Consider the following 17,757-nt stretch of genomic DNA (forward strand, 5'->3'; position numbering starts at 1 on the left):
CTTTGATATCGAAAAAGGCATGAAGCTCAGGCAGCCTTCTCTCGCTGAGAACACTTTCTGGTTTCCTCTCTGATAGCTGGATGCCTATTTTTGTGAAGCTTAAAGGAACTTAGTATTTTATGACAGCTGTGGCTCTGTCAAATCAGGGTGAAATCGGCCAACAGGTTCATATGTCACAGCTAGAGCCTCAGACACACGGGGACTGCAGAAAATCCATCTAAAACTGCACCCAAAGATATTCTCTCTTTTTATACGTATGTGAGACCTGTGGTCACAAAGCAACTTATTGAGTGAAATGCAGCTCTGGGGAAAATTCCCTGCGAATTCAGAAGAGACAGGATTTCACCTGATAACTAACTCACTCTCCATTTCACAACTAATTCACTCATTTTCTGCTCTGCTACTTTTCCTTTCAGATGTCTGCATTGTCACTAGAGCAATCGCAAATTCTTTCAGGGCAAAACTTCCGCCCATGCTGAGGCAAATAAGTAGTAATTTCACTAAAGTCAGTGGAGCTACCCCAGAGTAAATTTGGCAGTCAGAAGAGGAGAATCAGTTCCCTCGCCTTGTATTACTGAGAAACATGGTAAACAGTACAGGCTTTTCATGCCTTGCCAAGAAGTGCCTGACCTGCAGTTTACTGCAATGCAAGTGAAAGAGACCCCTGAAAAATACAAAAAATAATGATTGTTTTATCTGGAGCTCCCTGAAAGAGGCAATTCTTTGCTTAAGGAGCTATGTGAAGCCTGAATCCACTCTTGCCTGTATCGCTGTAAAACAGGGGAAAAAAGCATTGGAAACCAGGGAGTTTGCCCGGGTGCAAAATCAGTGCAAAAGAAAACTCAGTGCCCAGAGCCAATGGGAAAAAAGGGGGTTAGTCTACTGTCTCCACCCACAGAGAAAGACAAGTGCATCTTTGTGTGTGATTAATCACTTTATAAGGCAAAGGATACTGTTGGAGTTTCTGTTTCTGGTTCATGGAGTTGCTGTGGGCTATGATTTTCCCAAGGCCGGAGATCCAGTGGTTGGCATCATCCTCTGAACTCGCAATGAGGTCCAGGGTTTTCCGCTGGTCTTTGAAAATGATGGAAAAGCAGCGATACTCTGGGACATCCTTGGCGTATTTTTCCATACCTTCTGTTTTATGGCCTGACCTCACATCCCGAATATCTTCAATGGAGACTGTGGAAAGAAAGCAGAGCCTGCTGTCAGCAGGGGTTTGGTCAGCCTTATCTCTACTTGGCGAGGGATATTAAGAAATTACTCTTTCTCCTGTTTGTGCAACCTCTGGAGGATTCCCTTCCCTTTCTCACCTTCCTCAAAGTTGGTACTAACGAAAGCTCAAATCAAAAGCAGCAGAAAGAGCAAGAAATTTAAAAAACCAAAACAAAACAACAGAAACAACAAAAAAACCCCTCTTTCCTCATGTCCTTCATTTAACAAAGAAGCAGAATATGTACTAGATGCCATATTGTGATATCATGTTTATGAGATACAAATCACTGTCAAGAATTTGGTTCCAGTCCTTGGAGCATCCCTGATTTGATCTCTTCCCCCATCTGAGAGTGGGGAGAGTGGAGCTGCACCTCCCTGTGAACAGGCAGAATGACAGGCGATTTCAGTAAGAGGAGGGCAGGGACCAATACAGTCATTCTTAGGTTTGCAAAAAAGCGAGAAGGTAAAATTTAAAATCCTATATATTCTTCTCAATCACACTAGTGCAAATAGGGAGGCAAAGACCAAAGCTTCAGAGCAGGTGGTGTCACCCATACTCTGCCCTCACCCCTGTCAAGGGTAGACTTGATCTTTGCTGTAAGAAAGCAAATCACTGCTTTCAAGACCATCTTTCCCCCTTTCCATCTCTGCCCTTCAGCTAGTGGAAACGAGCCCTGAAGTCACACCAAGTTTGCAAAATGGACACACGAGGCAATCCAGAAAGAGCAGTGCATTCAAGAGACTACATAAGTAACGGAGACACCCCTACATTGCCCCTGAGAGCATGCAGATAGTTGTCTTCAAATTGTGCTGAAATCAGGCAAGCTCCCAGCAGCGTGAACAGCCTTTTTTTGTATTTCATGGAGTTGATGGGCCACTGAATACATCTACAAAAGACTGAGAGGAGAGGGCAGAAACTGCTTAATCACACTTGACTGCTGAGAAACATAACACTGAAGAAAGGTTAAATACACACAAGAGATGGCAAAATGTTTGCAAACAGTGTCAGAGTCCATATCCAAAAAAGTCTCATTGCATTTTCTTGGGTGGGAGATGGAGCAGTTAACATTTCATAAACATCTACCCATACCATCTCAGGACACACATAGAAAAGGCAACATACCTGAGAGATATTCAGCCATCTTCTATAACAAGCATGCCAAAAAATAGATATAAACACAATAATTGGAAAAAAAAATGGCTTAACTTCTCCTTACCTCAAAATTTAAATTACAGGTAAAAATTATTTCCTGTGGCACAGATGTGTGAGATCGATTTTATTTGTGCTTATCTTGAAGGAGCTTTGTTAAAAAGCAGTACATGAGTGTAAAATATCCTTTATGTTCATTTGAATAGGAGAAATTTCCCTTTAAACATCCATTTTATCTGTTCCTTCATTTAAATTGGTGCAATTTCACCATTAAAGTGCCCAGATCATTCAAAGTCAACACCGCCGAAGAACACAAGTCAGTACCCACGCTGCACAGTTTTAGCATGGCTGCCCCGGGATAAACCAAAATTCATCAGATGCTCATAAGAGTTTGAAAACTTTCCTTTTTTCCCAAGGCAGTCATGATAATGCTCAGCTGCTGGAGGAAACAAAACAACACAACAACCCCCCCCCAAAAAAAAAAAACCAAAAAGCACAACACCCAAAACTTCAGTCTGCAAAACTCAATGACCTTCCAAAACCAACACTTGACATTTGCTTTAAATTCCCAACATGTGTTGAGGTGGTCAAACGTCTTCCACAGCACTTTGCTGGTTTGGTTCCTATACAAGAGCATACCGTGAGGACCTTCCTGGAGCTGCCAAAGCTCCTCCCTGACAATTATAAGCAATTATCTTTGTGTGGTCTTTTATTATCACTTCATAAAGGCCAACAGTCAATCAGTCAGAGAGGAGGGGAGGAGAAGGTTGGGTTGGGATAGGCTGCTGTGGAATTACATTATTTGTCCGACTTACCACAGAGTGAAAGTTTATGGTTTTGAGCACTAAAACCATCCTTGAAAGAAAAGGGCTGCAACTCCCTTGCAGCTGGGCTGCCTTGCTGGTGATTTTGTCCAGTAACTAGGACATTGGGCAAAGTGATTTTGCCTTAGGTAGAACTACACCTTTAATGTAAAGGATGATATTGTGTTTGGACGGATTCAGTTCAGTCAAAAAGTCTAAAGTTTAGTTAGGTTCCTTTTATAGCCAATGGGGGGAAAAAAAAAAGAACCTTTGGGAACACAAATGTTCTGTCCTAGTTTGACAAAAACTTTAGGGTGGGATAAATCATACCCTTAATCCATGGCTACAGTGGACCCTTGACCAGAAAGGAAGTCCAGGCTGAGCATCTCAGATGCAGATGTGTGCCACGCAGATGGTCCATAGTAGGTGATTCTCCTCCACTCCCCGTCTCTTCTCATTATGGAAGTGGAAGGATCATTCTGTTGTTCCTCATCACCTGCCAGCTGCTCACCACTGCTTGGCTCGTAAGAGTTATTGTCCCTTCAGAATGGCGAGCTAGTCTGCTTGTGCAATCAATCGCTGAACTTTGGGTTGGCAAAGACCTAGTGTTTCCAAGGCTAGAAAATCTGATGTTAAATATTGGAAATTTAGAATGGATTCTTTGGAAACCGTTACCTGGCACAGTGAATCCACTGGAAAAGAGAGCTGTGTGGGAGGAAAAAAAGACTGAAAACCTGTGTCTGGGAGGGCTGCCTTAATCTCTTTGGGGTATGCTGAGAAGAGGATGATAGAGGGCACAGAGCTCCTCAATGCAGAAAAGGTACAAGGAAGGCTGAAGAACAAGATCGGTGTCTACTGTAGTCATGCAAGAGACAAGGAGAGAAACTGTCAATGCAGGAACTATTAAAAAAGCAGGGTAAGGGAGGATACTTTTTAAAGCTTTCCATAGCTTGATCATGTGTGTACTGCTTTCATCTATCATTAAATAAACTGAAGCCAAAGGAGTCGACCCAAGCCATCTGCAAATGTTATCTCTTTTCTGGAAAATCTTAACCCAGCATGAGTACATTATCAGCTGCTCCCAGACAGTGAGCGTACTGTATTAACAGTCCCAAACTAACTGTGTGCTCAGCTGAGCTATCAGCAAGGAGAAATCAGAAATAACTGGAGGACAGAGACGTTTCACAGCAGAGGAACACTTACAGCAAGTACCCATCAATCACGTATCCCTGCAACCTCCCTGTTCCTTCCCCATCACGCCACAGTGGGGAGGTAACCACAAGCAGAAGAGACTCTGGAAAGTTTGCATCTACTTTCTCCTGTGTGTTTATGTCTGCTGAAGAGGTGGTTTGTGTAAAGCCCAAAACATGAAGCACAACACAACGAAGCTTGTGTCCTTCCTGGCCTCCAGACATCGAGCCAAACAGGTTACATCCTGGTCAGCCTCCCTGGCTGCTGCGTGTGCCGCTTGGACTGTGACACAGCCAAAGGCTCCCCACTGACATGGACATAGAGCAGCATTCCCTGGAGCCGGTGAAATTACCCCTGTCTGAGCTAGTCTCAGGGAGATGTTGAGAACTTTCTTTTTAATCCTCTTTTCAGTTTTCATCACTGGACACTGCCCTTGTGCTCCCCCCTTGCCAGTTCTCAGCCCAGTGCCCTTTTGCTTCACCCCTGGCATTAGCAGGCAGGTATGAGCCAGACCTGCAGAATGTAGGAGGCCAGTTTTGACAGCCTTGAGGTTTCTGAGCAAACAACATGTATCTTTTGGGTGTCTCTTTTGGATTTCTCTCTTCATGGCTTTCAAGGAGCTTGCTGTTACACTTGCAAGCTCATCTCTTCACGCAGAAGGACGAGGAACACCTCTCAAAGGAAAACAACAGCCGTGATTCACATTGGTGTGCCTGTAACCAGACTGCAAATACCCAAGTCCAAACCAGTGACCCATAAAACCATGCTAAGAGGGCGCAGAGCCTCACCTGTGCCTCTGCATGATCAAAAAGAGCATGACTAAAAACCCCATGCCCCAGAGGTTAGTTTCTTCCTTCAAGTGGTCCCTGCACAACTCGGGTTGACCTGATCGCTCTCCACAAGGTGTCCTCAGGCACAACACAGTGCCAGGATTTTAGTCCCAAGTGTGTGTGCAGAGGGGATGGCCACTTGTGCGAGAACCATTCCTGCAGTAGGGAGAAGGACACAAATTTGATCTCCCCATCATCCTAAAAGCTGTAACCCCAGAGCTTTCAGGCTTCAGGAGTGCATCCGAGTCACGTCTATGTACTATAAGCCATGGGGCAGCCAAAAATACAAGTGTTGAGGAGCCAGAAGGACAAGCCTGACAAGGTGCCTAACGATTACAGCACTTGTCTGAGACATGAGCCCTGGCCACTGGTCTTTCCATCTCTTCTGCAGTCACTGCTCCTCAGGTGAAACGTCCAAACTGTGCTGGGAGCATGGACAGTAAAACACTTTGGTAATCCTAAAGAGCACAGGGAAAGGAGGAACTGAGGCAGAGAGCAATCACCCTTTGCCTTCGTCCTGTTTAACAGGCAGGCCTTTGAAAGGAGAGATGTTGTCAAGAGTCTTACAGAAAAGATAGAGAACAAGGAACTGAACCCACATCTCCTGCAAACCACTGGGCATGTGAAGGACAAGGACCAGAAGGTGCTTCTCGTTCCTTGTGCCTTTGCTGATAAAGAGGGAGAGGAGGGTCAATGTAAAGACTGCAAACAGCTGGCCCTGAGTTCCTCGTGAGGGGAGGGGAGCAGTTCTTTCACTCTGGGGAAAATACTTCTCAGATTCTTCTCTTTTCTTATCCCACCTCCCTGTCATTAGCAAGTGATCTCTGCAATGTGGCATTCAGTCACATTGAATCACATCCCACTCTAATTGTCTCAATAAGTCACTTCTGTTTACTGTCAGGAAATGCAGATGAGAAATGTACTCAGCTGTAACAGCTTGCACCATATTTGCACACAATACTGAAGAGACATCAGACCTTCACCAGCTGCAGCTCAGCCAGGCTGGCTTAGCATCACATCAAGAACAGCTAAAAGCTTCTACCTGACCCCAGGACAGCCCTGCCAGCCAGGATGCCTACAGCGTGACTCCATGGAGTTCACACCATACGGACCGTGTGGGGCAAATGGGCCCGACGTGGTGCTTCTCTCTTCGGTTTCACCCCAAAAAAAAAGCAGTTTAGTTGATTTCAGTTTCACCATAGGTAGCTGATGCTAATGGCCAAACACGGTTGCGATGAGGACCTTTGTAATCAGCAGGAGCTGGAACACTGTCAGCTCCCCAGACCGGGAACACCAAAGGCCATCCATCACCCTCATCACTGAGGGATATTTTAACGTAATGATTCAAGGGTGGGCTTAGCATGAGCCCCACTGTGCTGTGCCTTCTTAGCCCCGACCGCATTGTTCCCTCACCTCCCTGTGTGTGAATTACTGAAGGTCACAGCTGCTGATTCCTCATCCGTTCTCTTCTCTCTCCCTCCGCTGACTTGCTCACATTGTTTTAACTTGAGATCTGCTGCACAGCAGTCTGCCCTCATTGCTGGTGTGTGTCACCAGCTGACAACCAGTGATACAATGCACATGTGATTTTACAGGTTGTTTGGAAATACCTTTTAATATGAGATCTTTACCCAATCTTTCTGTCTACCCATCACAGCTTGGGGTGCTGATGTAAATAGAGTGATTTCTATTTACATTCCTTCCACATGTCACAACCAGGGCCCTGCAAACTATTTCTGCAACTAGTTCCTCCTTCTCCTGCCATTACAGTGCTGCTAAATTTGGTTCTAAGGCTCTCAACACTTCTGTCTTTGCATTTAACATATGCTATGGAGAATAAGGTCAATATTTGTCAGCGTACTGCCTGTGATGAAAACTGTCCCAGCAACGCATGCGGTGGCCTGATTCAAAATTAAATCGAAATACCAGGCAGCTCTGCATTTGAAATGACTTGTTTTATGGGTTGAGTGATTTTGATAATAACTGATGAGACCCACAGACAGACGGTTTTGTTTTCACAGCTGACGACTGCCTTGCATAACACATTCACATCAGCAAATATTTTTCCAGGGACAAATACATGTCTGACCGTGAAGCAATGATTCCTAAAGAAACTGCCTAACCAGCTCCAGAAGGAAGGTGCAGATGCCGTCAACTGCCTGCTGTGTGTATACAGGTTGCTGAGACTTTCTGTTGACTTTAGGCACTTATCAGGAACAATTTAAAGTTTTCACTTCTTGACTTGAGCAAGCACAGAGCACTATCACGTCCTTTCTGTTCTTCTGCAGGCAAGTTCAGGGCATTAATTCAATGGAGACAATCATTCATTCTTCCACAGAAATGGTATGTTCTTTGCATGGTATTTTAAGGGCATTCCTAAATTTCACAGGAACCCAAAAAGGAAGGAAAAAGTTTTCTGCTGAAAACTAGTAGTAGGCTATAAACATAAAGCTTTTGTACTATGTTTAAACCATGCAAAAATATCCTGCAATTAGGCTGGAAGCCAGAGGAACTGGAACGAAATCTGTGTGTTTTTAATAGTAAGGATAGTTAATCATTAGATCAAAATATCAATTTCATTACTTTAAATAATAATACAATCATCACTCGCAACATTCAGTTGTGCAAATGAATTCAGCTCACTTCCGTAAATTGCTCCCAAAACTGATCCTTTTAACCAAAATACAGAAAAAAACACCAACAATAGTAGTTTTTAAGGAAAGCTTTTGGCCAGAAATTGAAATATTTCAGCCAAAACTCCTAAATTTCTTTCTTAACTACACTGCTCGTGACTCAATGACGCACCCTCAGTGAGTCATCCTTGGTGCAGCGTGTGAAGCTCGCTCATGGCTGTCATGGAAAACGTCATCTCCCTGAGCCTCCAGCAGGGAAGGAGCGCAGGAGACAGCAAAGCACCAGCTTCTCTCAGGCTCCATTGTAGCACCCCCTCAATCTAAATGACTCCTTCAGTCTTTTCCTTCTGGTTTCAAACACTCTGTTTCTCCACCAAACGCTCGAAAGGATGTTTCACTGGAAAGTTTTCAAGCATCCCTACAAATCCCCAAGTTCAGAGAGTTTTTAAAGGGATTGAGTGTGGCTTAAGTGAGCTCACGATAGGGATTTCAGCTGGTTTACGAAAAGACTTTCAAAAATTGATTTCACTCAAAGAAGCACATGCCTTTTTGCTCTTTTTTTTTTGTGTGTAGATGATACCTGATATTTGACCACAGCTAAACAAGAGAGTGTTCCTGACAGGCTGCTGCTCTTCGAATACAAGTGCCTCTGCCTCCTTTGGCTCCCCTCCTTCCCACCGTAGTGATGCTCAGGAGGGAACTGGCTCTGACTGAACTGGCTGCTTACCAGCCCCCTTGCACAAACCTTTTATTTGCCCCAAAATTGTTAATCCTGCCTCTTGAATCATGTCGTCTCAGCTCCAGGGAGAAAGCTGACCCATATGCAAAACCCTCACGGGCCAAAGAAGCACCCACCCTGACCGTGGCTCTATACAACATTTAAGATAAGAGCAGCAGTGTGGTTTTGGGCCCGGTATGCAGCTCAGACAGAGGACATAGCAGGCTATGGTGAAAAATGGATTTTTAAAGGTGCTTTTGTGCAGCCCTTCGTGCCCAGCACTCCTGCGTTTCTGCTGGAGCCAAACAGAAAGGACGCACGGGGCATAACATGTTTGTTGGAAAACTGACTGCTTAAGATGCTTTAAGGGTTTTCAGAGAAAAAACCTGTTCCCTTGGGTCTAAATGGAACATACTGAAAAATAACGGATTATGGACAATAAGGAAAAAATGGATCAGGTTCTACCTGCATAGAAACCATATTCAATTGGCAGCCTATGCCCCAGAAAGCCCTGTGGGTAACACAGTTATCAAGACAGCATCCAATCTAAATTTCCAGTTGTTTAAAATAAAGAAAACAAAGGAAGGTACTGGTTGTACACCACATATCTGATCCAGGCAACATCTGTGCCTGTGACAACCCTGATATGTTGGGTTTTTTTAAACATCAAGCATCTGAGATTCTCCTGTCTAACCTTGGCAGTCCCCAGTTTTATCTATCAGACACCACCACACAAGGGTTTACAAACAGCTTTTCTGCATGATTATAAGAACAATAACAGGAATAACAGGAAACTATCCCAACAAAAACATAACCCTTACCCTACCCAGACTTTGCTCCTCTGAGGTGCCTTCATCTGCTCACTCTCAGCAATGCTGCAGATAAGATTAGACCTGCTGCTAAAACCTCCCAGTTTCCCAGTTTCCATTCTGCCTATTCTTTTTCCTTCCTAAAAAAGGCAGCTTATCTGCAGTTTTAGAAAGGCTTTGTACCAGAGGGCAAAGTTACTGTCTGTTAACAAGGAAGGGTGACTCTCTGGAGAGGCTCGACTCAAAGTCCCTGATTTTGAGTATCAAATCATGACCCTGCACTCTTCCTCTGCTTTTTGACCGCCTACACACACCGGACCAAATGAGAAGGCAGCTGTAGTGATAGAGCCTGCCAGAGGACACACCAGTAACCAGGGGTAATCCCCTCTATACCTAAACCCAAAGCAGCCTGGTGAAGTTAAAAGCTCAAGAAAGAAACTCAAACAAAGACATCACTCTGAAAACTTGGGAATGGAAGGTCTCAGAGGACCAATAGAGGAGAAAGACATGGGAAAATGGATGTCCTTGGGCTTATGGCTTGGGACTGGGCAGGTATCAGTCCTGTACTCATGTCTTTTGTTGACTTCCAGGTTCAGAGTACCTGTTCAAAGCAGCCCTGAGGTGGCCCTCCAACCCTCCCAAAAGCTTGTGCCACAACTGCTGGCACAGCTTCACATCCTCCCAGGAGCATATGGGACACAGCCCGTCCCAGCACGCTTGCTAGGTCAACCTGGCACCAGGCACGCTCCCACAGCCAGCTGGATCCAAAACCAGTCCTGCCAGAGCTCGCTTTTTCAGAGCAGCAATGACAAACTCCGCCTCAACAGTTTTGTCTCCCTTCTTGCTATCCCAATGACAAAAAAAGGAATCTTTCTCTGGGGAAAGGTGTGTGTGCATGGAGGCGTTATGGAGCATATGTGTGGGTGTGAATTGGTAGACAATATCACTCCGATATTCACTTTGCACTGAGGACACTCCCAGCAAGCTCTTCTTCCTGCAGTGGCACTGGCTCTGTCTCCAGCAGTGTGGCAATGTTGGTTGTGCCCAGTTAGCAAAGTGTACCTTGAGTCCTGTAAATCGCCACCCACGCAGATACACTCCCAGCCTGTGCCCAACACCCAGCTCAAAGGATTTGATCTTGCTCTTATTGCAGCTCAGTATATTAAAAAGTTACAGTTGTGCCAGCTCTCCATTCCACTGCCCCAGCAACGGAGGCAATTGTTTTGACCAGTGCTTCTCCAAGCAGACCTCAAGGACCCCGGGGCCACAGCACAAGGACCCCTTCCCATTTACTTCAGAGGACCAAGCGGGGCCAGGACTGTTACTGGGGTTGTTCTCAGACCCCATGACTTGGAAACTGCTGGCTCAAGCGCAGGAAAGCAACCTCTGAAACTCAGTCTTCTCAAATCACACCCTTGTTTGTTTTATAGCAAGACCTATATCTGGAAAAGAGAAGGCTCCAGGGAGATCTTATAGCAGCTTTCCAGTATCTGAGGGGCACCTACAAGAAAGCTGCAGAGGGACTTTTTACAAGGGCATGTAGTGATAGGACAAGGGGGAATGGCTTCAATCTGGAAAAGGGAAAATTTAGAACAGGTATTAGGAAGAAATTTTTCACTATGAGGGTAGAGAGGCACTGGAACAAATTACCCAGGGAAGCTGCAGATGCCCCATCCCTGGAGGTGTTCAAGGCCAGGTTGGATGGGGCTTTGAGCAACCTGGTATAGTGGGAGGTGCCCCCCTGGTTGAGAGGGGGGTTGAACTGGATGATCTTTAAGGTCTCTCCCAACCTAAATCATTCTATGATTCTATGATTATTTGGGACTTTGCTTTTATATGGGACAGAGCTCAACAGAGAGGGCATTCTTAGGGACCAAACATTCACTAAGGCCTCTGCATCTGTTGTTATCGTGAGTTATTGCATTGGTACCTAAACAGCCCAGCTGAGCTCAGGACCCTGCCATGCTGGGCATGCAAACACACAATAAGGGACTGCCTCTAATTCGAAGCCTTTTATAGCTAGACAGAGGGGGAGAAAGGAAATGTGTGGGGAAGGATGCACAAAGAGAATTAATAAGGCGCTTAAGGTCATATGAGAAGACTGTGGCCGTCAGGGTTATAAACCAAATGTATTTTGCCCTACCTTACTCCTCCTACTGAAGATCTTATCACTGTTTGTGGGAGGGCGGGGGCAGTAATTTGGAAGACCCACCCTTCATTTCATCAGTTGTGATTGTTACCAAAAAAATTGTGTAAATAACATGGGAGGCATGTTCTACATTTTAACTTGCCATAAAATATATTCCACGTTATTCATTTACCTCTTGGCTTTACAAGACTGGGATGATTAATGACAGATAAATATGTCAGAAAAATACCAAATTAGAAGAAAAAACAGATATAAACAGACACGCACTCTGCCTGGTGCTATTTTGACAGCACAATTGGGCTCCTAGTCCCAATTAGAGCCCCAAACTGGGTGATGCTGGCACAGAATGGTTTTCCCTGTGTACATACAATGGTGAACGTCGTATCTGGACATTTTACAATGGGGCAGATTCTGAGTTTCCAAGATAAGGATGAGAACAGGCTTTCCTTCCCAGCAAGATCTCCTGCCAGCCCTTGCATCTCCACATCTTTGTGGCTCCTTGTGAGGTTGAAATGCCAGGTTTCCCAGGGGCTGCAGGCAGAAAAGAGGTGTCCTGGCAGAGCTCAGACCAACAGCCCAAGCGCACCATACCACACCGCAGATGCTCAAGCCATGTCTCACACTGAGCATTAGGGCTTGGGCACCTGAGTAACCTGAACTCTTGCTTTGGGGAAGAAACGAGGCAGGCAGCACTGCTGAGCCAAGCGTGGCCCACCCTACAACAATTTTAAGTGGTAGCTCATGAGCTTGGGACACGTGGCCATTCCTGACTTGGCAGATTCCTCTCAGCTGTCTCCAGAGCTAACAGCATCACTCAGATTGTGTGTTACAGAGGAGGTGTGAAGGCCCTCCCTCCAAGCCCAAGCCCTCCCTCCACACCACAAACATGAGGGTTCACCCCAAGCACGTCTGCCCAGCGTCCCATGCCTGTGATGAAGCAAACTTTACTTACAGATCTGTGACTCTGGAGACCTCAGCATCTTCTTCGATTCCTGCCATATGGTTTTGCAGTCCTCCTGGAGCTTATAAAACCGCTCCTTTCTCCAAGAGCCCGACTTCACTTTTAGCAGCTGGCTGCCTTTCAGGAGGAACTTCAGATCCTTGTCATCTTTCAGGCCTGCAGAGAAACAGTAGTGGTAATGTTGTAGGAGTCAACTCAAGAAATGATGCACATTGGGTCTTCCCTTCCACAGAACACTAATCACAGACACAGACAGACCACTGCAGTGCAGCCAGGTCTGGGGAGGACAGCAGAGCAGAGACACACAGAAACGTGCCATGCCACAGTTTATGCTCACAAAAGAGGCTGGAGACTTGTAGATTTCTTAGATTGAGTCCAAAGACTTTTGTACTATAATTCTCAGGTGGTTTACAAACGTAAAATATCTTATTCCCAGCAAATATAGTCTAATGTTAGGATGCAAAACCAACAACAAAACTGACAACGTAACAGTAAAAGCAAAGGAAAGAAAGTTGTACAACTTGTAATTGGAGTACTGTCAGAAACTTTCAAGTGATTTCAAATCTATTCTGTGACAAATTTCCTTTGTGGAAACAGGAATACACAACGATATCTCTCTTCCTTCTCTGGCAAGCAGTCCCCTCCTACCCACATGGGAATTTTGAAGATCAGTGTCGTGAAGCTTAGGACATACACAGATAAGTTTGGTGACAGGCAGCCTCACATCAATAAGGTAGCAATAAGGTAGCAACCACGCTCTCCTCATTGCCCAGCTAGTATCCAAGAGGACCCTTATCTTTCTTACCCTACTAGGCCACCACAATGCCAAGTAATAATAACCAGACCTTCTGGTTCCAGGAACTTCAGATTTCACATCTTGGGCTAGATTCAGGAAGGCACTTAGACATCTAGAGAGGCAACGGGCAGACTTTGGAAACATAGATTTGGCATTCTACGTGGTTTTGAATGTCTCAGCAGTGTATTGACTTCCACATACCTAAATACCTTGGAGAATCTGTCCCTCAAACCAACCATTAATTACAGATCTGGAGTGTGTGGGCTGGGGAGGGTGAGAGCATGAAACATGAGAAACACATCCTAGGCTTTCTGTAATAAGCACCTTGCATCTCTCTGACATTGCATGAAAGGCTGGTTCAAAGCTGGTGAAACAGCTTTTAACTCTGTAGCACTGACCAAGCACATCCCAACTCAGTGGGAGTTTTACTAACTTTATCTTGACAATGCAGATGAGATTGTCACAGATAACCACTTGGCCACTTGCAGCCACCTGACACTCACATCATGGGAAATTTCCCAATGCTACATAAATATAACGTGGGGTCTCACAAAGCAGAAATCCAAGTTAACTGATTTATGCAATAACACTTATATTGCAGTGTGGCTTTCCCCTGTGACATTGGGTTTGTTCTTCTCTGGAAGACACAGCTGCCTTGATTTGTTGTTTTTTGAAAAGGGCAAGGCAATAAACTACCAAGCATCACTTCAGGCCTGCTTAAAAAACAAAACCAGCATGAGATCCAAGTGGCGAAATCCCCAGACTCCTGACAATTCATACAGGAAACTGAAGTGCCAGGTGCTGCAGACCACCAAGGTGGGTCATGGTGGCAGCAACATAAAGCAGCACCATGAATTTATAACTGGGATACACTGGCCTAAAGAGAGAATTTTAGGTTGCCAAAGAAATTCTGATGTCTCCATCAGATATAAATATTACGGGTGTCCAGTGTCCACACAGTGAGCCCCTCACACCACTTTACTGGTTTTGCAGACGCCAAGGAGCATGACCAGAGCTGAGCCTGGCTGAGGCAGCCAGAGTTGAAAGTGCCACAGTGGGTGCTGGGATCCTGAAAAGGTGTCTGTGGCTCCTCCCTTTCCTCTACTTTCAATTGGTTATCTCATTAATTAAGTGTCTTCTCATGCTACAGCATCCCCTGGGCCTTTTGGCTCATGTCTGGTCTGGAGGTTCCCAAGAGGAGAATTTGAATGCTTCCTTCTCTGGAAACCTCAGAAAGAAACTTGTGTAGAAAAGAAAAAAAGCCACCTCCTGCAAAGCACAGAAGGGTGAAGGACTGACCCCAGCTATGAGATCTGGGACACCCTCCTGGGTTTGCTGAGGTTCAAGCATACCCAGGGGTTGACAAGAGGCCAGACCATCCAGAGGAAGGACAGACACAAAAACAGCTTCACAGGTCCTTGGTCTCCTGAGTTGGGATGCTAAGGCTTCCTCTCTGAGGCGAAGGTCTTCCAAGAGAAGATACTAAAGACTTCGGCCTCACTAACATCACTGTGGTACCACTCAAGGTTCCCAGAGAGGAAACACACTTCTTCCTTCTCTCTATTCACCCACAACATTTCTGTTCTGGCTCCCAGCCTCATTCCCTCTGCTTCTTCAGCTCCCAGCTATGCAAGGCATCATTACGGGACTAGCAGGAGGACATGCCATTCTAGGGTGACATGAGGAGAAAAGCAGGAAAACCATTGATTCCTTTGGGTGCCTACGTGCATTAGTGTGTAATGAGGAATCCCTTTTAACTGGGGCATGTTTCGTTACACAGACACTGCATGCAACCTGCGTAACATCTCATGCTACCTGGACATCCCAAAGAGCTGCACCAATGTAATGCAGGCAAATCTGGATGGGCACAGGCAATGGCCAAGGGGAGATTCATCTCCTCCAGGTTTGATCCACACAGGTCAGACACAAACTGGAGCTTCATCCTGCTCTGGCACAGCCTGATCAGTGCATTAGCATGAGCCAAAGCTCCCCTTCCTCTTCAGAGGACGCAACTGTGGGTTGGGAGCAGCACTCCCACCCATCCTTGGCCACCGTGCCCAAGGACCAAGCCAGCTTAAATGGCCCAGCAAAAGTGGCCACTGTGCTTCACAAGAGCAGGAGGGAAATATGAAGATGGACAGTGCATGGTGAAAGCATGGCAAAGATCAAAGATGGCAGGGAGCGTGAGTCAGAGGGTAGCGAGAGAAGGCAGGGATGGGATGGAGACAAGCTTGCCTCTAGGAGATGGCAGGTTTGGCCAGGAAAGGGTGAGAGCGTATCTAACAACTCAGTCATTCCTTTGATGTGGGAGACCTTTCAGACAGAGAGCAGTCACCCAGATATGACCTCTGCTAACAGTGACACCAAGTACTGACTGAACAACCCAACGGTGGGCCTGGAGGAGGAGGGGCATCCCCTTAACCGGGTGGGCACAGCATGTTTCAGGCCTGCTCTGTGTCCGTCTAGTAGCAGTTCAAGCCCAGACAGCTAAACTGGCTGGGAAAGAGGGCCAGTGTTTTGAGCCCTGCCTTCTATACCCACTCCAAGCACTGCCACAAACTCTTTAAATGACCTTGGGTAAGTCACTTAGCCTCTCTATTCCTATCCATAAAGCACCAGCATTTTTTTAGGTCAGGGATGGAGCAGAAGACGCTCTGATCTGCTGATACAGGAACAACAAATGCACCCCTGACGTGTCAGTGGGACATTACTTTCAGTTGGTCACTTGAACTGCTTTCCAGAAAAAAATCACCATTTCCCAGCAGAAACCTTGTTTCAGTTTTTATGCCTGAACTGGCTCCTGAGCATTTCTGCCTAACAACCCCGTGGAGCTGAGGAGGTTTGCTGTCCAGAGCTGCATCTCACAGCAATGGAAACTCGTATGAAAGCAAGCAGAGTCATCATACACATACATCATTTAAAAATTCAAAACCACTGTGCAGCAGGACGAGGATATTTGTTTTCAACTATGTAATAACAGTGGGCACAAGAAGCACAATCACCATACTGAAACATGCCTAAAATCACTGCCCAAAACATGTGGCAGGACTGTGTCTTGCCTCTGTGAAATACCAAGTACATATTTGGCGTGCAAAATCACAGGGTGCACTTCAAGCGTCAGCCCCCTGCCCTTGCAAAACATCAATCACACACTTTCTAAATAGAACATATTTAGCGTGCAGTAATGTTCAGAGTGGAAATCATGTTTGGCAAAGGTAGGAGAGCCTCAAGCACACACAGCACTGCAATAACCACGAAGGTGATATACTGTACTATAAAGTTTTAGACACTGAGACATCAAAAATATTAACCTTTGTACTCAGGTTTACAGCAAGCAGGAACCACAATAAAACAATAGCTGTCACGGCAGAAGCCAGGCTCTGAGTTCACTAAGGAGATAGTTAGGATGATGTCTATAGAAGACAGTGATAATCCATATTTCTGCATTGCTCGCTCACAAATCTGCTGACCTGATATAAACACATTAATTACAACTGCTATAAAACAAGCCTCCTCCTGCCCGCTTTCCCTCTCCCACCTGATTAAAGACCAGATATAACTCAGGTTCGCCAGTTTAAAGGACAGAAAGCCTTTCTGATAAAATCCAAAGAACTCAGGTGGGTAAATGGTGATTTTCTGTTTCCACCTGCCCTCTGTAGCCACGGAAATCAAGGGACTCACATCCATTTGGGCTGCTCCTCCAGAGAGCAGCGACCAGCAATGAGTTCATAGCCACACACAGAAGTTATGAAACTCCCTGGGTTTCCTGTTTCTTTTCATCTGGTGAATGCAGACCTCTGAGTAGTTCCTCAGGCTCTTATAGCAACTGGCAATACACCACTGAGAAGTCCTAAAATCAGGCAGGAAAAGGGCACTGCCTTCCCCAAACATCCTCAACCAGCAACAGTTCAGAAAGCCCAGCAAGAGATCTGAAAACCGACCCTTTGCCAAAGAGGTCCCACTTTCTTTGATGCCTCAAATGAAGTGGTTTACACATCTGGCGGGTGGTTACAGGCAAAGGAAAGGAAAAGAAACCTCAGGAGTTTAAAAATAACCTTGGAGTTGCCTTTAGGGTGGAGCACTGCCTCTGCGCAGGGAAAAGAGGCAGAAATGAAGCGGCTGCCAGTGTGTGGAAGTACCGAAGGTCTGGCCAACTTGTCCCTTACCCAGCCTCTTGCCATTCAACGCGGCCACTCTACGGCTCTGCTCCCGTAGGATGTTTTCCTGGGACACGCTGCGCTTGGGCTGCCTTCGGATGCACTGCATGATCCAGCGTGGGGTTTGGGGAGAGGCGTCGAGCGTCGGGAAGGACGGGGGGCCACGCTGCCCCTCTGGGGATCTCTGCTCATCCAGCAGCCTCCGGCCTGCGCGGTGTCAAACAGGGCTCCAAGGAGGCAGCAGAAGCAGCGGGAGAGGGAAGGCAGAGGAAGGCAGGGGAGGGCAGAGTCCAGCGGGGGTGGGACGGTGGGAAGTCTCTCCTCCTGCTTCGCTCACCCGCTTCA

General features: G+C 46.1%; 1 protein-coding gene across 1 annotated transcript in view; it reads right to left on the reverse strand.

Annotated features, from left to right (window-relative positions):
• Window positions 1–17,521, reverse strand: part of PLCD1 (phospholipase C, delta 1) — a 47,161-nt gene extending 29,640 nt beyond the window's left edge. Inside the window, exons 1-3 of the mRNA XM_009881492.1 lie at window positions 17,422–17,521; window positions 12,451–12,615; window positions 954–1,182 (exon numbers count right to left, since the gene is read on the reverse strand). Of these exons, the coding sequence (XP_009879794.1) occupies window positions 954–1,182; window positions 12,451–12,615; window positions 17,422–17,521 (494 nt within the window). The remainder of the gene's footprint in view (window positions 1–953; window positions 1,183–12,450; window positions 12,616–17,421) is intronic.
• Between the last annotated feature and the right edge of the window lie 236 nt (window positions 17,522–17,757).

This window comes from Charadrius vociferus, unplaced genomic scaffold, assembly GCF_000708025.1.
Source record: "Charadrius vociferus isolate BGI_N301 unplaced genomic scaffold, ASM70802v2 scaffold403, whole genome shotgun sequence".
NCBI lineage: Eukaryota > Metazoa > Chordata > Aves > Charadriiformes > Charadriidae > Charadrius > Charadrius vociferus.